Here is a 25,389-nt window from a genome sequence, read left to right on the forward strand (position 1 = left end):
ACTGGACTGAAAGTCCAATTCCTTGCCTGTGGCCAATTGGTACATGACATACAAATTTCACCCTAAATGGCTTTTTTATGCTTAAGTTTACATCAATTATAACAAAAAGCAAAAAATAAACCATTAGATATCTCTGATGTGAGTCAGCAACAAGCCTAAAAACCAACTATGAAACTACCACTGCTATGCAATGTTTTGGGAAGAAACACATTTTGCATTGTAGACAACTCCCATAGTAGGGGCTTGTCTTATTTTCCCTAAAAACTGTTATTTGTAAAGAAAGATGCAGCACTTTTTCTCCTTTATAAAGTTTTTATACATTGTGAGTGATGACTAGGTAAGCAGATAATTAAGGACAGCAAAATTCTAAAGACAGAGAGGACATCTCTCGAGACATTTATTTCAAAAAGTTTTTAACAAATTCCTAGTTATTGGCTATCCCCTTCCAGAAGCAGAGGCGGAGGAAGGGCTACTATAGATGGAGTAAATACAATTATGTAAAGGTTCCTTACTAAGAAGGTTAGAGGAAACGCTATGCAAATAACTTCAGAAAAGTGGGGGTGAATACAGAGAAAGATAAATACACCCTGTCTTTTGTGGGGAGGGGAGATTATTCAAGACAAGGAGTGGTATGTGACATAGAAGCCTACAATCAAGATAAGGTTTAAAAAGAAATCTTCACCCATAATTAGTATCTTCATAGCTATTAAAAAAATAGGTCATGATTTCATTCTCAGTGCCATTTCCCAAATACTACCCTTTTAAGGATTAAAACCACCTGACTTTTATTCTGTGTAATGAAAACAAATGGCACAAAATAAATACAAGTTCATTCTCTGAATACTAATGTCTTACATTCATTTACTTCCTAATTTTTATTACCTCCCTCTTTCCCACACATACACAAGCACTCAACATACATACACACAGACACACACACCTTTTTCAGTCTTTATAATGGAGGGATGTTAAAAAAAAAAATCCCCTCTAGACTGTATTTGGTTTATGCTACAGTACTAATACTCTGAGTTGAAGGAAAATTCTTTATATCCAACAATAACACATCAATGTTATTTAAATGTGCTAAATTAATCACAGCTGAAGTTTGTTTAGAAGGTTCCACAAAAATAATCAGAAAACAGATCAACTCTTTAAGATTTTTTTTTTTAATAAGTGCTCTGTAAGGAATTGTGTGAGGACCTAAGGAGAAAGATTTTGACAAGTGTTACAAAACAGCACAAAGGAGATTTGTCCCAAAACCTGCTTGTACCTAGGCAATTAAGTCCATTAACCCAATGCCCCCAAAATACTGACAATTAATATGATGGGGCAGTAGGGTTCCCAGAAAGTTAAAGAGACAGTCCTAACTATATACCTCTAACCATACAATCAAGGAAACTTCAGTGGAAATTAAGTGAAACGTTGCATTGTTTTATTTATAAGTGAGACTCTGAAAAACCTTTGGGCAGACAGAGAAGGAATAAATTCTTTTTGACTTCTCTGAATATGGAGGCCTGAGGGATATGGAAGGGAAGTAGTAGGAAAGCCCAAGTTATTACTAAAGTTTTGTTATTTTTTATTAAGTAAGTGTTGCTTCTAAACTTCTAAAAAAACCAATTCAAATGGGGGCTGTTTTTCTTTCTTTTTTTTTTTTTTTTTAAATATATATTCATTCAACCTCCGTATGTCACAAACCCAGAAAGTTTCCTGTGAGTTGTGAGCCAGAAGAGCTTTAAAATTCCAGGCAAGCAAAATGGATGTTGGGAAAAAAAAAAGAATCTGGCCCTAAGGCGACAAATGGTTTACAGAAGGCAACTGAACACACAGCAGAACTTTAAAACCTATAAAACAAACTGGAGCCTTTTTTTCCCCTTTAATCTTTTTTTTTTTTTTTTAACTTTAAAAATTTCTTTTTATTTAAAAAAAACACAGAAACACAGACTTCTTTCACTTCAGTATATGGTATGTCGCATTTTCCAGTTTGTTCAATGCTTTAAAGCTCAAGGATGCCTCTGCTTTCAATTGTACATGGGCCTGAAGCATCCTAGCTTTTGGCAAGCAGGCAGGAGACTCAACAAAAATCAAAATAAGAACAAGGCAGACTAAATGCAGGGCACATCTGTAAACATATTATACATTTGAAAATTACAATATCAGTAAAAGTGATACAGTTTACAGGTGAAATGAAACTATCTGGAACTGGCCTACCACAAGTTTCTGAACCTGGACTGATACAATAAGTTATATATATTATGTATAAAAAGTTTTGTTTACATCAAGTGGAATTGGCAATCCATGCTTATACTTTAAAAATCTAAGCAGGGCAGAAATCCAGACTAAAAAGATATTTTAATTTCTCTATCTATGTTGAGTCCAACAGCTTCTTTCATGAACTATTTGTTAAAAACCTCAAATAATCAACAGAACAAGAAAACCCATTCATACTAGTCTCTCAAAACTGGACATTTCTTAAGCAGGCGGGTAGAGCAAAACCAGTTACTTTCTCCCCCAAATACCCTGGGGGATACAATCGACTTTATTAGACTACACCTCATATAAAATGCCCTGCTATCTCAACCTGTATTTGACCTACATTAATACACTAATTTCTCTGCGTGTGATGTGATATTATGTCAGGCCAGAGAACTTGTTTTTATCCACTAACATCACCCAATCTTAAATTGGACCCTTAGTTTCTGCACACACAAAAAATTTATTTTAGCATGCTACACGCAAGCTGCAGTGCACCAGGATGGCAATGTGATGATAGGACAGGGCTTTGCTCTTCTCTGCCCGAAAGAAAAATTTCCAGAATTTCACATTATTTTTTCCTTAAAAAAACCCATTTTGCTCTAGTAATAAAATATATTTATAAAGATATCATTAGAAGCTAAAAAGCTCAGAAGTACAGTTTGCATGAAAACACCTTCTATAAGCAGGGTTTATTACCCCCTCACTGGCTAAAAACATGAAAAGTTTTAGTCTTCATGGGCTTTTTTCTTCTTAAGATTTTTCTGAGAAATTAAAAGGGAAAGAATTTACAGAAAGATGTTATAGTTTCTCTTCAGGTGTTTGATGAAAACCAAGGAGAACAGCACATTTAGTGTTACTGACATAGAGCAAGTCTGGAGCACCTACAGTTGAAAAGCAGAGTATGTTTTTGCTCCCAGTTATACAATTACATTAAAAGATGGGAACAAAGGGTTTTTTTTCCCCCCATTATTAAATATTTAAGCTTGTTCTGCAAATTTTCTTTAAAATGACACTCATGGATTCTTCAGTTGTAAAAGTCCAATGTGTAACCAAAGCCAAGTGACTATGTACCACCAACCATTCCAGAATTGTAGAACTTTAATGCCCTCCCCTACCCCCACCGCACCAAAAAAATAAAAGGAAAGAAAGAAAAGTATTTCCCCAACACCCCACAGAGGCCGAGCTTAACTCCTGGCAAGACATGCAAATCATATTCGCTAAAAAAAAAAAAAAAAAAAATATATACCCCTGCAAACGTCAAGGCATTTATCCAGCATTCTCGCAGGGTTCAAAGGAAAACCAAAAGATCAAGGGAGGAGTGGGGAAGATGTTGAATCATTCTGGGCTCCCCATGATTAGTGTACCACTTTAGTCACAGAACAAGATACAGAGATCTTTTTAAGTGGATGTGCCTTTCCAGTGGGTCATTTGTTGCCCAGGTTGATGACAGCAGGAACTTTAGAACCACGCTTGTTTAGTCTGTATTCATTAATCACTTGCATTCACTCTTAAAAACAATATCTAACAAAAGAGGGGAGGAAAAAAAAAAAAAACTATTCAGTACCGGAGATTAAATAACCATGTGTAGTCTCTTGAAATAATTTTTGATTCCTTAAGAAGTCTAATTACTTTCAGTTGCCTTTTTTTAAATAACTATATATATATATATATATATTTGTATATATTATCCTGTGATTCTACTTATGGTTCCTCTGCTGCGTTGAAGATCTAGGAGCATAAAAGCCTTGCGTCCCCCATGAACGGTGGCTCTAATGCTGCAGAAAGGTTACAAACAGGCAGTCTGGTCCTGCTACCTTCATTGATCTGGACTATCCATGGCTTCGTTGTAAGTGATTATCCTTTTGGGATCTGCAGGCAAGGTTAAAATAAAAATAAGGTCTGGCCCTCAAAATGCCCACACCGCCCCCCCAATCCCAAAATAACCATCATCATATATTTAAACTGGCCCTTCTTTATGCAAACATAATTGAAAGGCCTCATCCTCTTTGCATTAATATATGTAATCCACTTTCTCAACCCAAAAGTAGTTGTTAATATCCCAACAGCAACAAGGTCCTCTAGCCAGTGAGGGCCCCAACTCCCACAGATTATAGTTAACTAGGGTTTTCTATGTGTTTATTCTGATTGTAATAGTAGTTTGTTTGAAAAAGTGGGCAAAGAAATAATAATTCAATACTAACACACTTGGAGGTATTTTCTTTTGCTCTTCTCAGCAAAATGAAATCAAAATTTATTTCAACCACTGAGAGTTGTCTATCTAGCAAGGAACTGTCCAAGTAAAACCCAGCAGCAAAAACTTCAGGTTAAGAAGTACTAATTCAGTGCTAACTATGACTTATTTGTTCCTTCTTCCTAACTTCCCATAGTACCACCAGCTTGATTCCTAGCAACAACAGAAGTCTATGCATGTCGTGGACTGAAAGTACACAAGTGTCATCACGTGTCTGGATCAAAGATCCCAGGTGTTATTTGTTTGTTTTTTTAAATGTTTGGTATTATTCATTTTTAAAAATCTGTAATACCAAGTACATAACAACATAAAGTGAGAAAAAATGCCCTTGTTTTCATTTGACAATAGGATTTGACATAATATTTTTCCAGGCGTCATTCTGAAGGCTGAATTCCTACTGTTTAGCTGCCTGCTCTCCTCTTCTGGACAGCAATGATGTTATCACACACAATATCTATCGTAAGAACCTTTAAAAGTATACCCGGCTTTAATAAAAAATAGGTAAACCAACAAAACTGGTCACCTAATGGAAAATTATAAAGACCTGAAAGTAATATTGAAGAACTCAGGCTCACTTCAGCCTAATAATCCATCTAATTTAGTCTAGACAAATATAATATTTCTGGGACTCTAAGGGCCATCCACTGGGAACCTGCCACGAAGATAATGCTCATTTCTATTAGTTACCAGCCATTTAAAGTAAAAACAGGTATGTCTACCTTTGTAAGGTATAGTTTCTAAACTACCATCTCTGCATTTGTGCTTGAATAATAAAAACTTCAAAAAATATAGAAAGCAACTCAGATTGCTAGCTATCTTCAGGCCACAGCTGTCAGACAAAAAGATCTGGCCTAATAACAAGGTGGAGGTGGAAGAAGGCGCAATGCTGGGAAATCAGGAGTCCCACCACTCTCTAGCTGATATAGTAGCCTTTCTGGGCCAGAGTTTCCTAATCTGTAAGATAAAATAGAAGAGTAATTCTAAAGCCCCTTAAATTCTGAAATTCTAAGAATTTCACATTAATCTGAAATTCACGTATATTAACTAGCGAAGTGGATGGGGAACAGAATATAATTCAGTTACAGGGTTCTGAAAACCTCAATCTATTATTCAGTGACTAGTTCTCCAAAGCAGAACTAGCACTTTATTTCAGGTATCCCACAACTACCATAATACACTGGGAAAGAAGGCCTATGATAATTAGGATACTTAATCTTCATTTTTTAAAAATGGCAAATACTCCCAATGTGGATTACCCAGTCCCTCTGCCCGCCTGCTATTCACATCTCATTCATCGGAGGGTAAGGGGAGCCAATTTGTTATTACTTCTAAGCAGCTTTTCAGACAATATACAGCCCAGATAAAGTCTGTGTAATAGCTGTTATTTTTCTATGAATTTCAGTTCTTAGGCTACTCCTTGTGTTCCACATAAATACAGATAAAGGCTGGTTATAAGAGGAAATACTTATTCATGTTGGCTTCCTGGATGAAAATATTTCTGGCCTGTCTTACCTTCATAATTAGAAAAAATAAAAATATTCCTGTTCTTGACCCAGGTAGTGTCTTTGAATATTCTTTTCCCTTCCAGTGCTACCCTGTCCTTAGCAGTTCTGAAATGGTAACTAGTGCCTTTCGGCTGCAGTTAAAACTAACTCAAAATACAAAGTCTATTTATTTGGTAAGCGACACCACTGGTCTGTTCTTCCCAACCAACAAAAATGTTCAGTGACAGCTGATTAGTACTCCTACATTCCAGGTAACATAACCATTCTTACCTTGCTTCTGTAAATTCCAAATAGATTCCATTTCTGCAAAGAGAAAAAACAGAAGAGGAGAAAAAAAAAAAGAGAGTTATTTTACACACTAAGTTTTAAAGAGTCAAGTTTGAAGCTACGCTCTTCATTTTTAACTTAACAAACCTAAACTGATTATTGCTGGGCTGGAGGTAAGGTTGAAACAGCACAGTTCTATGAAACTCAGAGAGAACCCTCATATTTTTCTGTAATTCTTAAAAGTATCATCCAGATTGTCCAAAGTGTTACAGAAAGTCAATTATTATCTGAAATCGAACTGCCAGAACAATTTTGTCTTTGGCAAATAGCAAAGACATGTAGAAGCGTGCTATAGATAAAATGTATCTTTTACAACAGCTTAGCATTATTAAAAAACACCAAACATTTCTTGGCAACAAGATGCCCACATCTGTTGAATGAATCAAGTTTAAATTTGATTAAACCTGATGTTTAAAATGCCTTATTAAAATTTTACTTTATCCTTTGGCTCTAGGGAAGTGGTTGACACCAAACTACACATACACCTATTTTAACTGATATGGTCAAAATGTCAATCTGTACCCATTTATTAATAACACACAATCCTCATTTGCTCCAATTTCATTTAAAGCTTGAATGTCTACAATGTGGTTCTTAGTTTACTCTAGCATCTTACAATAAGGGAAATACATACATGACCAAAGTGTTAGAGCAACATTCAGAGAGGGCAGTATGAAATCTCCAACTGGGAGTATACAAGAAAAGCTTCACAGAAGGGGAGAGTTGAAGTCTTGATAACTAAGATAGTAAATGACCACCAAATGCCAAAACTACACCTTGAAAGGAAATACTATATACTGCTCCATTATAATTCTGACAAAACTTGTTTTTGAACTATAAACACTGAGGATAAGTGCTCTTTCCATGGCTATATAACTTTCCCCAGGGCTAAAAGAAAAGTATGTAAATCTTTAAAATTAGGACTTTGTTGTATGTGTATGGGGGCAGGAGAGTAGCAGAATCACATTCTCATCACCCCACCTCTCCCAGATCTTTCTACAGATCTTTACATGTATGTTTCTCTACTAAACTGAGTTACTCTCTTTTCATTTACTCATCACCAGTGCTTCACACAGTGCTTGGTTTAATAAATATTGATTTGAATGAAATACTGTTTATAAATTAGCCAGGAATAATGTACCACAAAGTAGTATTGGATAGCTTCATCAGAAATTGCTGACATTCAACTTTTTTGACCTATAAAAATGGCAATTTCATATTGTCCAACCAACTAGACTCAGCATTTAATTCTAAAATCCCTCACAGGGGAAAACAAAACAAAACAAAAACCTGAAGCTACAAGAGCTAAAGTCAACTAGAAGCTTGTCCTTTGCCTTTAAAACTGAAGAATGGATGATACTATTGTCCGAGTTTAATAAAACATTTTAAAAATCAGTATCCACATTATGACCTTAGCACATAATGGCTTCTCCCAGACAGAAAACAGATCAAATGTAAGGCCAAGCAAGCTCACTCCCACAACTGAGAACCCCCACATCAATTTACCACTTGTCATTCCAATTCTTCCTGAAGCCATTTTAAATCAAATTCTGTAGAATTTAGCAGGTCCAGTGTGGACAGGAGTGGCAAATATAAATTCGGCTTTTTTTTTTTTTCCTAATCCAGATTTATCAGTATTTTGATGATTACTGGCTATTCTAACATGTTATATTCTGATTTCCACTGTACCTAGCTAATTCTTTCGGAAATTTTCCCCCACACCTTACTTTTTCAGTTCGACTATCTGTTGTTGCTGTGTGCCATCAAGTCAATTCCAACTCACAGCAACCCTACAGGACAGAGAAAAACTGCCCATAGCGTTTTCTAGGCTGAAATCTTTACGGGAGCAGATAGCCAGGTCTCTTTTCCCATGGAACACCTGGTGGGTTCGAACCGCCAACCTTTCAGTTAACAGTCGAGCACTTAACCATTGCACCACCAGGGCTCCTTACTTTGATTAAACACAAAGAAAAATACATGTAGCACATTTCAACTGAATTTGATTAAGGTGGTTAGACACCACCAGTTTTTTAGTAGATGCTTAACAAACTGTTAGGTGTAGCAATTTTAATCCTGTATGTCCCAATTTGGAGTTACATCGATCAGAATAAATTGTCTGGACTACCTCTAAATACATACACAACGGTTTCAGCAACGGAAGCTTGGAATTCAAAAATCTTTCTTTCCTTCCTTCCTTCTTTTTTTTTTGCCCTTTTCTATTGCTATACTTATTCCAACCCAGTTCGATCTACAAAGCTAAAATATCAAATTCAAGCTGCTTGGAATGAAACTGCTACACTTGTGATAGTAGGAAGCTTCTGCTTTTACAGCAAGGATGGTTATCTGGGGGCTAAATTTTTTCTATAAATTTCCTCCAGGTCACCCTTTCACACTAATACTACTACCAAGTAAATTCAATAGTACTGCAGTCATAAAGCAGACTTAAATGAGCAATCAAGCAGCCTGTATGGATGCTAAAATGGCAAGTCCTTGGGACAAAAGGTCCCTACGCCATATTAGAAATTATTTATTACATCCGTTTCTGTATGTTCCATATTATAAAGGGGAAAAAAGGACCCTTTTCAAATCTAGGAAATTCAACCAGGGCAGAAACCAAAGTGTTTATCCTAAAATGGTCAAACTGCAGGCACATGCTTTAAGATTAAACAGGTAAACATGGAACAATTTCAATAAAGTGCAGTAAATATGAAATTACTTATTAAGCATTGTGTTAAAAAGACAGACTTTAGTATTCAGATCCTTCTGTGACCAGATGTGCAAACTGTATACCTACTGCCGTCAACAAACATTTTATGGATTAACCATAGCATATTTCGTCATATCCTGTTTCCCAAATCCTGTAGATATATTTCTAAGTATTTTGCATCAGTTCCCTCATGCCCTTTCCCAATCTAAAATCATTTGTTTACTTTTGTATAGGTAACACATTTACATAGTTACAAATATAAACGGGAAAACCTGTTATCCCTCTGCCTGGACTATTCGAAGAGTCTTCTAACTGATCTTCCACTTCCAGTCACCAAAAAAATGGGCTTCCAACCCACCCTACAAATTGGTGTCACATTAATCTCTGTTAACAGCTCAACAAAGTCAGCTGATTAATACCAACTCAGTTTTTAAACCATCTGAGTACAACCTTATAGGACAAAGCAAAGGCTATCCTTATTTTACAGAATTAGGAAATCTAGGCTTAAAAATGACAAATGATTTAATACTGGTATTCCTGATTACTATTGGGAATACCAGTATTAAAACCCAGTTTAAGTTACTTCTACTCCAACCTATCTCCCTGGTATTCACGGCTCCACCTGCCTCCAGATTGAATTTACAAAACTCAGTGATCTGGCAACAACTTATCTTTTCTCACAGTCACTCGTGATTCGCCGATTTTGCTATTTATTCTTTATCCTCCTCTTCCCTGCATTTTTGTAAATCAAAAATCGTCCCTACCTATCAAAACCCAGTTTAAATGCTACCTTCATGAGAGACGGTTGGTTGCTATGATACTGGAAAATATGCCACCTGTATTTCATATACCAGCAGGGTTTCCCATGGTGAATAGGTTTCAGCGGAGCTTCCTGATTAAGACAGACTAGAAAGTCAAGTCCTGGCAATCTACGTCCAAAAATCAGTCAACAAGAATCCTATAGATCACAACAGAATATTGTCCGATACTACGCTGAAAGATGAGCCCCTAGGTTGGAAGGCGCTCAAAATACAGTGGCCGCAAAAATGAACTCAAGGATACCAAAAAGATCATGAGGATAGGGCAGGATTGAACAAGGTTTCGTTCTGTCATACAAGGAGTCACCAAGAGTCAGAGTCAACTTGATGGCAACTAACTCCACGAAGGGCAGTGGTGGTTCAGTAACAGAAGTGCTGCCTTCCATATTATAGACTGGGTTTGACTCTCGGCAAAGGCACCTCAGGTGTGGTCTTATCAGTGGAAGCCTGTGTGTTGCTTTGATGCTTAACAAGTTTCAGCAAAGGTTCTAGACTAAGACTAGGAAGGACCTGGTGATCTACTTCTGAAAATCAGCTAATGAAAACTATGTATCACAATGGTCTGATGGATCCCCAATTGACCACAGGGATGGCGCAGGACCAGGCAGCAGCAGGGTCCGTTGTACACGGGGTCACCACGAGTCAGGAGCAGCTACAACAATCGCCATGAAAAAACGTCCTGCACTCATTCTTCCTACCTTTACCTCTTTAGATATTCTCTTTCCTCTGAAATCTAGGTTTTTTTGTATCTTTATGACATTAAAAATCTTGTCTTATACTTGTACACTGTTTTCTCCTCTACTTGATAAGTTCTTTAAAGGAAAAGACTCACCCTGTCCAAGTCTTTTGCATTCCCAGAACCTACCAAAGTTACTTTGCCTACGGTAGGTACTTCATAGGGGAAAAGGAAAAAAATTCACACACCTATATTATACGACTCCTTAATAGTAAAGAGAAATGATCAACTGGAGCTAGCTGTGACAGAGCAAGAAAAATGCCAAGCAATGTTCTCTATATCTATAGTTCCCTATCCTGCTGGCAATCAGAACCATCCAGAGAATTAAATTTTTTTTATTCCAGGGCCCAGCCCCAGATGTACTGAATCAAAGCACCTATTCCAATCACCTGTCATCTGTGGAGGTAGTAGAGACACACAATTTTAAAATTTCATGTAATACCCTGAAGTTGTCTAAGAGATCTTTTATCCCTAGCTTCTCCTTCTATACAAAAGGCACTTAGATAATTAAAGAAAAAAAAAAAAAAAAAAAGGACATCAAAACTCAAAGGAGTTGTTTTTCCAGAGTAGTCAACTTAGAACACTTATACGGAATGGTAGCAATACCACCTTGCTTTCACTAGATTTTTAAACTTCTTTGATCCTCACTCATTTTACAGACCCAAGGATCACTTTCATGTTGGCTTACCCTAATATGCAAAGATTAAATCTTATTTTATTAATTCAGCTCCCCTGCTTCTGTATGTGCTGAGTTAGATTTACCATATCAAATTATCTTTAATGAGTATTTCAAAATGCCAATATTTTAAATGCCTGCTATCCTTCCGTGCTGTATTAGGCTAAGAGAAACCAACCTAATTTAAATCATGGCTTCGAACCGGTTCAAACCCCGGCTGACAATTTGCCTTGCCACTCCCAATATACTGAATCAGAACCCACGGTTCAACAATATCCACAGGAGATTCTTATGTATAATTGAATGAAGATTCTATAGATGAACCCTGCTCAAAAGGTGTGTGTTGGGGGGGGGGGTGGACCGTGAGACAGAATTTCAAATTATCATGGAATCCAGACTTCCTGGGACCACTGAGGCTCAATGACCTCAGAAACTCTCACCCTGACATAATCTTTAAATCTTAAACCAAAAATATCCCCTAAGTCTTCTTTAGACTAAATGATAGTTTAGCTCAATTAGTAATGAATGTCTGCATCGAGTATTGTGCTCTTTTAAAGAACTATCTATACGGGATCATATTTTGACAACAGCAACTCAACAGATTAGACAGGAAGCTTGGGGCCAGTGAGTTTGTCCATGCGGGAGCAACAATTCAGAAAAAAAGAGTGAGAACGGTTGCACAACTTGAAGAACATTATGTCAGTGAATCGTACATGTAGGAAAAAAACTGTACATGCAGGTTCAAGCTGAATGATTCTCACACATCGGGATTCATTCAATTACTGGCCCTCCATTTCTGTGTATCCTTAAAATTTTTCATAATCAAGTAAAAAAAAAAATCACTTTATAGTTTTACCTTGTGTCAATTCGGATAAATGGTGAGGGATCTGTGTAATGGTACAATATTCCCCCAGATAAAACAGGTAAACAATCCTATTTCTAATACAGTAGCATAATATATATCAAAACTTAAAAAGAAAAATCCCAGAAACTAGAATTCCCATTTTGTTTTAATATCTTACTGCATCTTTTTATCATATCCTTAATTGTACTGAACAGCTGAGATCATCCAGATTTTTAAATATTTAATCTAAAACACTGCACCATTCCTATTAAGTGTGATAATGCACCCTTCTACCTACTTACTACGATCGATCCTCTTTATTCGAATGCCTTTTTTGGAATTTGTCTACTTACTAAAATTTGTAACCACAAAATCAATGCTGGACATTTTTTCTGTTTTTGTACTTTATGTTGGTGATTTTGCTGTTTTAAATAGTCCCCAAGCGCAGTGTTATAAGTGCTGCAGTGTTCCTAAGCACAAAAAAGCTGTGAAGCACCTTAAAGAAAACATGTGTTTTAGCTAAGCTTCATTCAGGCATGAGTAACAGTGCTGTTAAATGTCAGTTTCATGTCAACAAACCAACAATTTATATTAAACGAGGCATCTTAAACAGGAACTAAAGGTAGATGCGTTAATCAGCTGACAAAAATGTTGTGACCAGAGGCCTACAAGAACCTAACTCTGCATGGTTCAGTATTTGCTTAAGTCAGTGTTCACTGTGACTTTATAAAACAATAACTACCATGAATAATGAGAACCAGCTATACTTAAAAACCAAGTTGTTGAAAGGGTATATTTCTAAGAGGTAGTGTATAACTTCCACTTGTAAGCCTAACTTCAACTTAGTAAAAGATTACTATTAGAAATCTAAAGACTATAAAAAAGTGTGGTTACAAATGTATGTAATGCATGCATGTATGTGTACACCAAAACAAAAACAAAACCAAATCCGGTGTGATCCAGTCAATTCTGACTCATAGTGACCCTATAGAACATAGTCGAACTGCCCCACAGGGTTTCCAGTGAGCACCTGGTGGATTTAAACTGCCAACCTTTTGGTCAGCAGCCGAACTCCTAACCACTGTGCCACCAGGGCTCCCTTAAACGTGTGTAAGTATCTATACATGCATACACATACAGATGTGTGTGTGTGTGTGTATATATATATATATATATATATATGCATATGTAATGGGAGCTCTGGTGGTGTCAACGGTTAAGCATGTGATTGCTACCCAAAGGTCGGTGGTTCAGATTCACCCAGTGGCTCCCGGGAGACAGACCTAGCCATGTGCTTCTGTAAAGATGACAGCCAAGAAAACCCTAAGAGGCAGTTCTACTCTATCACATTGGATAGCAATGTTTTAGAGTCCACTTGACAGCACAACATACATACAGGGAGTCCCCAGGTTTCAAATGTCCAACTTATACACTACCCATAGTTAAAAACCGACCCTCCATAAAGCCTATTAAAAATTCCAGGTACACACAATGGCTTGTAGTAACAAATGGGCACTAATTTGCATCAAAACATTATTTTGTATTATTATTTTAAAGACGTTTTAGGGTATCTGAGAGTTTCTTTAATGTTTTTTATGCATAGAAAGGACACCATAAACTACATACTAAGACAAACATTTGACTGACGTCAGATTCGAACCTATCCGCTCTGACTTATGTATGAATTTGACTTAAAAACAGGCTTTAGGAATAGAACTCGCTCATAATCCAGGGACTGCCTGTGTATGTGCGTGTGTGTGTGTATATATATATTCATATATATAAAATAAAGCACCTGGAAGCACGGTTACAGATACTTCTTAGACATAGCTAAATACTTCACAGGATTGGTTTTCTGGGTTTGAAGGACCATCATCTCGTGCGAGAAGTCAGTCAACTGGCATTAAGATAGTTCATAAAGTTTATGTTCTACATCCTAGTTTGGCTGAGTAGTGTCTGGGGTCTTCTTTGGTCTCTACTCATCGGGAGCAAAAGAGAAAGGAAATCAAAGGCTCAGAGAAGAAACTAGTCTACAGGACTAACAGCCTACAGGAACCACGGCCTCATCAATCCTGAGACCAGAAAAGCTAGATAGTGCTTGGTTACCACTACCGACCATGCTAATCAGGGGCACAACAGATGGATCCTGATAGAATGGGAGAAAAACGTGGAACATAACTCAAATTCTTATAATCCAGACTTACTGGATGGTTGAGACTAGATGACTCCCTGAGACTACTGCCCTGAGATATGCTTTTAAACCCTGAACTATCAACTATCCCCCAAGGTCACCTTCCAGCTAAACAGACTGAATCGTTAATACTACCTCCCGTCAGTACTGCACTCCTTTGAAAAATCAGCTATATGCCACCAAAGAGTCAACAATCAATTACTCTAAAGCAAAGGTTAGAAGGTAAGAAGACAGGGAAACTAGGTTACTGGAAATGGAGCAGCCAAAACAGCAATGAGAATGTTTAAATATTGTGAAAAGTAACCAATGTCACTGAAAAATTTGTATAGAAAACATTAAATGGGAACCTTAATTTGCTGTGTAAACTGTCACTAAAAACACAAAAGAAGACTGCACTAAAGAACTAAGAAAATAATACTGGTACTCTTAAGCCTCCATATACAAAGTAGAAGCTTTAAAAAGTTGTGATTCAAAAGAAATCCAAGGAAAGAAAAACCTTAATGGACCGACTCAAACAGCCTGCCACTTTGGGACCTAACTGAATTGAGTACTATCTATTGTTCTGGGGATGAGAGGGATCAATGATTTAATCTCAATAATGTTCAACTACAAAACTCGAGCTGACGCACAGTAAACTACATCTTTTCTGTAGCACCAGCAAAACTAAACATAACTGCATCTATGGAAGGGCATTTTGTTTATCTAAACATCCCTATTTCATATTTAGTTAGCCCATCTACAGGGCAAATGCATAAGGAATATCTAGAAATAAATAGGAGCTAAACATGCCCACATTTTAAAAGGTCTGCAATTCTGCATAACATCATCCAATACTTAATTCACAATATATAACTATACAATTTGTCCGTTATGGATTAAATTATGTCCCCCTAAAATATGTAAATTCTAACCTCTAGGCCAGTGGTTATAATCCCATCTGGGAATGGGTTGTCTTTGTTATGTTAATGAGGCAGGATTAGTGTTGGCTTTATCTTGAGTCACTCTTTTGAAGGGGGGGGAAGATGCCAAGCCACATGAAGATTGCCCAGGAGCGTACAAGGACCTTCCTCCTAAGCTAACAGAAAGCCTTCCCCTACAGCCAGTGCCCTGAATTCAGACTTCAAGTCTCCTTAGCTGTGAGAAAATATGTTTGCTGAAGCCATCCACTAGTGGTATCTGTTACAGCAGCACTGTCATTATTTGTTAAGTGCCACTGAGTCGGTTCCAGCTCATATAGACACAAAGGACAGAGCAGAACTCCACTATAGGGTTTCCAAGGAGCAACTGGTGGATTCAAACTGCTGAACCGTAGCTCTTAACCACTGCACCATACAGCAGCACTAGGTAACTTAAAACACTGTCCCAGAGTTTTGTTGAGGGTAGGAACGTAACACAACCGGATAAATGAGGACCACTAAGAAACTGGTAAAGACTTTCCAAGTAATGGCCTCTCTGGAGTAGATAGCACAAAAAACGACACCAAAAACACCCAACTCCCCCTGGCAGAATTTAACATATATAATTAACATGACTTCAAAAACTAAACATTTCTTTTTTGCTCTAACTTTCCTAAAAACATTAAACTCCTGGATAACTCATTTTTACTTCCAAAGAGCAGAACAGAACAAGTGAACACAGCTCATTCTATCTGCCAGGATTCTTACTCCTAAACTCCCTTAAGGTAATTCTACTACTTACTCCCATTCTTTTAATGGAAGAAAAATATTAAAAAGATGTTTGTTTTACTAAATGTCTTCCAGTTTACAGGTAAGGAAAGGTATTTGGATTAGGTAATTTGCTTCAAAGTTACATGAATAGCCTTCTAATCACCTTTTATGCAATAAACAAATAATTCTTCACTTAAAAACAAACCAAAAAAAAAAAAGAAGTTACATGAATAAATAGCTTTGTTGTTCATCAGAGGCAGTAATTCTTTCAGGGAGAACACTGTAATTACCTCATCCACACATCCTGATTCGCTCCCCTTTCTCTGTAGTAGCAAGTCACTGCCTAAATGAGCAAATGTTAACAATGGGAATGTGTGCGCACACATGTGTGCATGGGGTGTGGATCTGTGTTGAGGAGGGGGAGGAAAGATAAAGGTGGAAGGGTCTAGAAGCACTGAAAATCACTGTTCTCTTAAGCACTGGTTGTAAACACCACTCATTAAACCTCATAATTTACTTTATGGATTTACATTATCATTATGCCATACGTTTAGTTTTTCTTCAAGACACAAATAAACCATATTCTAAGAAAGTTATTAACATAGAACTTGAAAGATCTGATTCCTATTTAACACAGGCTTTGGGGCTGTGAGAAGTGCAGACTTTCAAGAGCCTGGTCTCTATGCTGCTAGTTGTGTGGCTACTGTGTTGTTGTTAAGTGCCATCAAGTCGGTTCTGACTCATAATAACCCTATGTACAACAGAAGGAAACACTACTCGGTCCTGCTATTATAGTCTAAATTATTTTCTAGTTAACAACCAGCACCCGTTATTCCTTCTTATAAGAGAAAAAAATAGTTTAACGCTTTCTGTTAACATTAAAAGAAAAAAAAACCTCACCACCGAATCAATTCCGACTCATACAGACCCTACAAGACAGAGTAGAACTGCCTCACAGGATTTACAGTGGATTCAAACTGCTGACCTTTTGGTTAGCAGCCAAGCTCTTAATCACTACGCCCCATGGGTCCTTAAGTTATAAAAGACGATAATAGTTTAACATTTTTCGGACTCCTCACAAACACTGCTCCTACTCATTTTAAGCAAATTAGAACTATTAAATAAGCTAACAATTCTAAAAAGTATACGATAAAAAAAAAGCAAGGAGAGGGAACACCTATTCTAAAAATTTAAAAAGAACAAGTGTTTCAGAGAAAATATAACATCACCCCTTTAGTCAAGAACCTCCCTCCTTTATTCTCTGAACCAGGCCAAGAGGCCAATTATATGTCTACGTAAAAGAAATGGCTTAAAGTTGCAAATCAAAACTCCTTCTAAACTTTAACCACAGTATTTCCAAAGACCCTGAATTAGAACTCATCAGTAGCTTATTCACACTGTGATTCTCAACTAAGCTCTGAAATTTTTAAGGAAAAAAAAAGTCATAGTAATTTCCAAAGTTCACCCTTAATAAAATATCTTAAATATATCTTAAATTGGTCGATAAGAATCTTTGTATAGAAAACATTTAGATGAGTTACCTTTAGTGTGATATACAATAGCAGCCCTCAGGTCAAAAGAACCCCAGCTATCATTCCTTTCTAGGCCTCTCTGGTATTTCTGTTCTTTGGCAGAGCCTAACAAAGTGTTCGTGGGAGAGGCCAAAGGATTTGGATTTTCTATCTCGTAGTCCTTTGAGAAAAACACTAAAGCACCTTGACTACTGGTGTCTGCTTTTTGCAGGTCACCTATATGACTGGGTTCCAAGGATAAGGCTCCACTCTCACTGGTAGTCCCAGATTTTATAATGCTACCCAGAACTTGAGGACTAGTCCGTTTTTCCAGCTCATAAGCCTTGGGAAACACAGGATGCTCAGTTCCTGAGGGGATTATTTCAGCACCCTGTGAAACCAAAGTGGCAGGATATTCCCCTTGAAATGTCACTTCCATTACTTTATGATCTGAAGACTTCCCAGTAACAGTCTCAGGGCCAGCACTGGGCTCGTTTATAAATGATAAACCCCACTGATTCTGGAAAATATCCCCCAGGTTTTGTTGATCCGTCTGAGAGGGCAGGTCTACTTGTGCTGTGCTCAACAGCACAGTTTGCATATTTGAAGGGTAGATAAAAAGGCTAGACTTAATTTGTTCAACAGCTGCTGAAGTTAAACTCATGTCCTGGAGCACTGAATCAGTTCCAGAGGAGATGGGTGTTAGAGTACTAGCAGCAGCAGTCAGCAGTGGCTGACTCCCTGGAGAATACACACTTGCATCAGTCCCTGCTAAAACAGGCCCATTAGAAAAGTTGGCAGAAGTAACAGATTTCAGCGCAGACATAGGGACCTGGGATAGCCGGCTTGAAGACTGGGTCTGAGTTTCCCCAGTAGATGATGAAGAGGATGAAGATGAAGATGGAGACACAGAAGAATTCTGTACAGTTTTGTTGAGGTTTTCCTTAACTTTGCTTGCATAACTTATTTTAGGAACTATTTTAGCACTGCTATTGTCCACTGGAAAAACTGGGGGTGGTTTAAATAGGGTCCATGAGTCCTCCTTGGAGGCAACGGCTGATGCATGCTTTCCTTTGGGCCGATCATCAAACTTTTTACTGCTCACACCAGGTTTAATATCAGAACTCTTCCGCAGCATATCACCCACAGGTTTTCCTCGGCTTGTTCCTCCAGGCCCAGTTTCATACTTCCAAATGGGCTTAGAACCATCTACTCGATTTCCCTTTTGTTCGCTATAATCAGGCTTGAAAGTTTCAAGTCCCTGTTTCAAGGGTGGGACACTGGTCTCTTGTTGCATTATTTTGTCCTGCACTAAATTTAGGTTTTCACAACCCTTGGCACTATTGCGCCTAGCTTTCCTCTTTTTTGGAGTGGTATATCCACTCTCAGACCCGCTACCGTCATTATCTGCCCCTTTGCCCACATAACCATTAGCAATATAGCCAGAATTATTTGTTATAACACCATTTGGAATCGCTATAGTGTCCGTCTTGTCTACAGATTGGTTCTCGCCAGATTTATTTTCGTAAGACTTTCCATTCTTTTTGTCCATACTGTTTTTCTGAATGAAATTCTTGGTTTTAATTCCTGCTCTCCCAAAGGTGCCGGGCTTCACAGTCTGCTTCACATTAGTGTCTACCACTTGCTGGTTGCCATTGAGGACCCTGGAAAAAGGGCTGGTAGCTTCATCAGAACCCAAGTTCTTTGAAGATATTTCCCTTTCTCCAGCATTACCATTTAGTTCACCATAACCTAGGAAAACAAAAAGGCACTTTTTAATCACAACATGTAAATTACAGTAGTACCTAACATCTACAACTGTTTTCTTACTGTGCAATAGACACTATGCTATGAGCTTTAGCTCTAAATATTATTTTACAACTCTACGAGAAAGACACTTGTCAGCCCCATTTTACAGATTAGAAAACTGGAGTCTATCCAGACATTAAGTAACTTGCCCAAATTTTTACTGCTAAGCAATGGACAGAACCAAACCAAATTCAAATCAATGTCTGAGGTCAGAGAGAACATGATCTCTTCTGCAGTACGCTATAATCTCTCCCATCAACCTACCTATCGCTCTCACAAGGCCACTGTAAGATTTCCTTTACAATTAAGAGCAAGGATACCCTTTTGGCAAAATCAAGTAAACTGACATAGTAATTATTCTTACAAGAAATCTCCAACTTCATTCCTATCAAATTACAAATGGTTGGTGGTCATCATAAGCAGTTTCCATTTCTGTCATTCTATTTACAATTCAACTTTTGAAACTGAACAAAAACCTAACACGTACTTTTTCTAAAGAAGTCTTAAATTCACTCTGACATTTCCTGGACACTGGATTGTACGTTAACACACGAAACCAAACACCTACATACCAACGTCTGTAACTCTTTTAAGATATATCTTCTTCATTTTATAATTGAGTAAACAGACTTCTCAAAGAGATTAAGTAGCTTGCCTAAGTCACAATGTGGCAGAACTAGACCTCTGAATTCCCGTCTGTCTGGAACCCATGCTTTCATACCACTATGTCACACTGCCTACCCAAATGGGGCAGTAAGAAAATATTTACTAACAAAACTACAATGAAAGGTACATAATTTTAAAGTGTTACGGTATTCAGGCTTAATTAAAGACCTTGATCCACCATAAAAAACAGTTATGTTACTACAGGTGGTTTAAGGAGTTCTCAGAGCAACAATTCAGAACCATATTGGGAAAATTCAACAACTTTTCCCATTTGCTTACTAGTAAAATAGTTATCATTAGTTAACTATCTTTCTAGAAAATGTACATCAAAGCATCTGAGATCATTAGAAATAGATATGCAATAGGATGGACACACACAAATCCAATGCAGCTTTTTGGGGGGAGAATTCAATTGGAATACTAAGCTATTTACCCTTGTCACTCTCACTCTCTTGGGTCTTTAGCCTGTGATGGCTAAAAGGCATTTGAGTTTTTGTGTTCTTATTTTAAAACTGTTTTAATTTCTAATATGGTATCATCAGATATAACCCATACTGAAAGCTCTGTGGAGGTGCTCAATTTTAAGAATGTTAAGGTATACCGAGTTTAAAAAAAAAGTTTGAGGACCACTATTTTGAACGAGTTTGACGTGGAGCGAACATACCTTAGCCTGAGAAGACTCACAACAGGGTTCACTGTAATTTTAAGTCACTTATTCTACATCAGAAAAAAGGGTGGGAACACTAAAAATGAGCAAATAAAGGCATTTCCTTCCACTGTATTATCAGAAAATACACTCAAGAAAAAACACTCAAGGTATAATCATTTCTAAGACAGCGGGAAAACCTATAACACGAGAGAATAGATTGTGTAAAAGTTTTTAACTTCTGTGGGGTTACATTTTTTATTTTCTGACTGCTGAGAAAGCTATGCTAACCCATCAAGTCACTTCTGGTGGGAAAATTCTAACTCTACAAAACAGGAAAAAAGATTACTGCTTGGGATATTTCTAAAAGATTGCTTTTTCTGTAGAAAAGCAGAAAGTTCCTAATTACAGGCTCTACATTTTTAGTAAACAACTTTACCCTTCTGCAACTCAGGACCAAAGAATTATATATATATACACCCTCTAACATGCTAACAGGTTAAGCAAAGGTCTGTATCCTTTTGGCCATTACTCACAACTTTTCGACCCTATAGACAGAGTAGAACTGCTTCATTCGGTTTCCAAGGAGCAACTGGTGGATTCGAACTGCCAACCTTTTGGTTAGCAGCCAGAGCTCTTAACCACAGCACGATCGGGGCCCCAATTAAAAGTAAGCAGTCTTAAAAAAAAAAAACAAACCTACGTCCAAACAGTTGGATCCAAGTTAAGACTTCTCAGTACTTTTAAGTGAACTGGAATAATTTTTTCTAAGATCACTAATGTTTAGTGGCTCAGATTTCAAGAACCACCAAAGAAAAATAGCTCAGAAACCACTATACTCTCACCCCTAAGTTTTTAATTAAAAAAAAAAAAAAAAAATCTATAAATATATAAAATTTAGCTATTATGAAATTTTTTTCCAAGGCAACCTTGTTTATGTACAAAAAGTCTTCCAGAAAGAAGTTTTCTTTTTAAAACTGAAAATTACTAAGAACACAATGTATTTTAGGACAATGTAAACACTATAAAGTTACTAAAAAATTAAAGGATTCCTAATGCTTTTATTATTTACAGCTGCCATGGTAAAGCATCTAACCCCAACTTTAAATGGATTCAGCAAAACTTGAGTCCTGATAAATCTAGCATTTTGATTTGAAATTAAAATTACTCAACACATTTGGCCCTCTCTTGCGCCCCCTTTTGGATAAAGAAAAACTGTTCCTCTTTATAGGTTTGTGGGTAATGGGTTACTTAAGCCCACCTCAACCAACATTTTAGATACATTTGGAAAGTTTTCTTAGAAAATTAGCGTCGTAAATGTCAAAGCAACAGCACTGTAACCAGGTCACACATGAAAAACTGCTCATCACAAATTGTTTACATTCTCTCAAAACTGTTAGGCCCAGTTTTCCACTTTTAATCACTTCCAGGATAAAACGGACTATTTTGGGCGATGCCACCTTGAATGGTTTAAGGGTCACTTCTATAAGCGGAAAGAAGTACTGCAGAAGGATATTAACGTGATCAAACTTTTCAATATGGAAAATAACATTCCCTAATAATAAAGCCTAAGCAACCCTAATAAGGTTAAGGTTTTCTCTTCTGTAAATTGAGCAAGGTCTTTTAAACTGTTTCAAATCCTTAGGATTAAATATTCAACACATTCCTGTGTCCCTACCACCCCCCAAAACGGGAAATTTGGCATTCCAATTTCAGTCAAAGTTAAATTAAGTCTGCGATAGAAACACATTTAGCTTTTCTCCAGCTTTCAGTAACTGCTTGCTTGTACCAAATTTGACATGCTGGATTTAACATCCACTTTCTTACTCTCCCCTTCATTTTAATTTAAAAAGAACTTATTTTTTTTAAATCTGGGTGGTTATAAACTTTTAACCTCGTTTCTTCTCAAACCTCTTCTAAAATGTCTTTTACCCTCACAATTTAACATTTTTTAAGGAGGTTTTGGGATCAATAGCGGTTTTAAAATGCGAAAAAAAACACCTTTCCTGGAAACATGGAAAAAGCCTCATCCAAGGCAAGATGGTAGTGATCCAACCTCATGGATGAACCATCTCGGTTCATCCTAAAGGACAAGAACAAGGGGTCAAAAAACTCGCCCTCTCCGCCATCCAAGCGAACATTTTTTTTAGCCCTCTCTTTCTCAAAGACACTACCTAAGCTCAGAAGGTATGTGTTGGGGCGGGGGGTTAGACAGAGAAAAGCTTTTTTTGTAGAAAATAAGAAAAGGGCCCAAGTGAAAGCCTCAGAGGCGGAGTCGTGAGCGAACCTGGCAGGAGATGAGGTTCCTGTGGCAGAGAAACTCGTGACCGGGGAGCTCAGTTCCCGCTGGGTACCCCACCCGGCCTTCAGGCACCGCCTCTACCCAAAATGCACCCCCCCACCCCCCCACCCCAACTCTCCAGCCCGGAGAGCCGCCGCGGCCGAGCCGCCCGCGGCCTCCTTTCCCCTCGGCTCAGCTCAGAGGCCGGCTCCCCGCCCCGACCGCCCGCGCCTCCCGCCGCACCCGGGAGCGGGAAACGCGGCCGCCGGCGCGCAAAGCCCGGCGCAGGCCGCTCCCCTCGTGGCCGCTTCCCTCCCCCACCCCAACCGCCCCCGCCCCCGCCCCTCACCCCAGGGACCCGCCCGGGGCCGCGCGGCCGCCACCGGGTTACACAACCCCGGCCGGCAACGGGGGGAGGGGTGGCCGCGAGCCGGCGGTACCCCCGCAGGGTAAGGGGGAAAGGTGACGGCCGGTAGGGATCCCCGGTCACCCGGCTCCGCCGTGCCGTGTGCCCCTCGACACCCTTCCCCCTCGGCTCCTTAGTGGGCCGGAGTCGGTGACAGGAATCGGCTTCCAACATGGCGGACAGGAAGCGGCCCCGCGAGGAGGAGAGAACATTCCAGCCGCGCCGGCTCTGCGGGGAGCGGGCCCGGGGCGCCGGCCCTGGGAGGAGCCGAGGGGACAGACCGCGGGCTCTGGAGCCCCAAAGGGGTGTTTCGAGGTGGAAATGACCTAAGAGACGAAGGGTCCCACCCGCCCCCCAGACGGGGAACCCCAAGGCCACAGGTGGGCTTGGGGTGGCGGATGAGGGAAGACACTTCCTTAACTCTGCCCACCTACCCTCTCCCTCGCCACCTGCAAAAGGGTCTCCCGTCACCCACCCGAGCAGAGATTCACTAGGCCTTCCTGAGTTACACCCCGAGGGATTTGGGGGGGGGGGCTAGATGCTAGATTCATCCTGTCTCGAGGCCCCAAATTAAGGCCCCCTCAGGGCAGCAGAGACGAAAACGCGAGAGAAATAAGGCTGGACTTCCAAAGCCGACCTCCCGCTCTTCCTCCAGCCGGGGCGGGGGCCGGGAAGGTCACACTGGCCTGGCTGGGCCTCTCCCTAAGAGGAAAGAGAGGGCGCTACAAACCCCACTGCCCAGCCCAAGTCTGGGGAAGGTTTGGGAGAATGAAAGGGGGCATCCCCGACCCAGACGGTAGACACACATATACCCTCCGACCCCGTCCGCGCTTTTCTGCTCCAGCCCCACCCCCATCTCTCCTGCCCCCCACCCCTAGTCCCCTTCCCCCACCCGTCCTCCCTCCCAGACCTGTTTTCTTCTTCGGCGTTTCCTGGTGCTGCTGGAGGGCGTGTTTCTGCTCATGTTTCAGTGGCTTTGGCTGGGCCTTGGGGCTGCCCTCGACTCCATGCTGCAGGTACTGGTGAGGCTGCTGGTGATGGTGGTGGTGGTGGTGGTTGTGGCTATGGTTGTAGAAATAATAATGGTGGTGGTGGTGCGGCTGTTGCTGCTGCTGCTGCTGCTGCTGGGGATGATGGTGCGGGTGGTGGTGGCTGTGATGGTGCTGAGGCTGTGGCTGGCCGGGCTTCTCCTCCATTGAAAGCGGCTGGGACTCCCTGGCTGAGGCTGCAGGCTGCTGCACCGTCAGGATCTGAGACTGCTTCTTAGGGCTCACTCAGTATATCTGAGCGCGTCTCGCCAGCGCACTGGTTAACCGAGCGATTTTGCGAGATTGGCAGCCGCGCTCCAGCAATCAGGAGCCACGTTGCGCCGCAGGCCCCGCCCCTAGCCCAAATCCTCTTTCCTTCCCCTTTGCCACTGCCTCTCGGCCAACGCCACTTACCCTATGCAACCTCACAGGGCTGGGCCTTCAACGTCAGCACTATGGCTCTCTCTTCTGTCGCTTTCTCTCCTTCACCAAGCAGTCTGCGAGCAGCACTTTCTACACTCCTCGCCGGCAAGCAAGTTTATGTCGAGTGTAGCAGATTCCACTGGCGCTAGGAGCCATCTGTCGGTTTTTGCACCCCCTAGAATCTGCTGGCTTTTTTTTTTTAATCCTTTTCCGGGTAACCGGAGGGGAAGCTCAATTCTCTTAACCCAGAGACCACTAAAGGGGCAATACAAAAAGAGGAAATAAATAAATTTTTAAGAATACAAGAGCTTCACAATCCAGTAGATGATTTTGTATTCTGGATTCATTTTGCTTTGTATTCATATGCTAATCTCTTCCTTTCCACGGAGGGATTATAGGGTTCGACAATGGGGTATCTGTGTAATTTTCTAAAAGGCCACAAAGGGTTTATATCATTGTTTCTTTGTAGTTGAAGGCAAAGGAGAGCGGGAGGAATGAAAATCTACACTTGAAGTTTTTTTTTTTTTAATTAAACTGCAGGTGAGGTCGACTGTGGAATTAAAATAGGTGTTAGAAGGTGAAGTTTGAAAAGCGAAGGAAGGGGGAATGAGCACTTTAAAAGTTGTTAAATTGTTCACTTTCTT

The 25,389-nt window shown here is 39.5% G+C and overlaps 1 protein-coding gene across 2 annotated transcripts; it reads right to left on the reverse strand.

Moving 5' to 3' along the window:
• Window positions 1-1,625: 1,625 nt before the first annotated feature.
• NUFIP2 (nuclear FMR1 interacting protein 2) lies at window positions 1,626-24,582 on the reverse strand. 2 transcript variants are annotated; one of them, XM_023556223.2, is made up of 5 exons: window positions 24,205-24,582; window positions 17,517-19,238; window positions 6,280-6,312; window positions 4,068-4,122; window positions 1,626-3,774 (listed from the first exon to the last, which is right to left on the reverse strand). In XM_023556223.2, exons 1-4 carry the CDS (start codon window positions 24,488-24,490, stop codon window positions 4,070-4,072), a joined length of 2,094 nt encoding a protein of 697 aa, XP_023411991.1. In that variant the 5' UTR covers window positions 24,491-24,582; the 3' UTR covers window positions 1,626-3,774; window positions 4,068-4,069. The 2 variants fall into 2 exon arrangements, with proteins under 2 accessions (XP_023411991.1, XP_003417004.2); XM_003416956.4 differs by having other exon boundaries at window positions 1,626-4,122.
• Window positions 24,583-25,389: the final 807 nt, after the last annotated feature.

This window comes from Loxodonta africana, chromosome 18 (genome assembly GCF_030014295.1).
Source record: "Loxodonta africana isolate mLoxAfr1 chromosome 18, mLoxAfr1.hap2, whole genome shotgun sequence".
Classification (NCBI taxonomy): Eukaryota; Metazoa; Chordata; class Mammalia; order Proboscidea; family Elephantidae; genus Loxodonta; species Loxodonta africana.

Coding starts and splice junctions, on each gene's coding strand:
- NUFIP2 (XM_023556223.2), bottom strand. CDS start 24,490: ATGGAGGAGAAGCCCGGCCAGCCACAGCCTCAGCACCATCACAGCCAC. Junction 19,239..24,204: donor AACGCCGAAGAAGAAAACAG/GTCTGGGAGGGA, acceptor TTGTTTTCCTAG/GTTATGGTGAACTAAATGGT. Junction 6,313..17,516: donor TATTGTATATCACACTAAAG/GTAACTCATCTA, acceptor TTCTCTTTGCAG/AAATGGAATCTATTTGGAAT.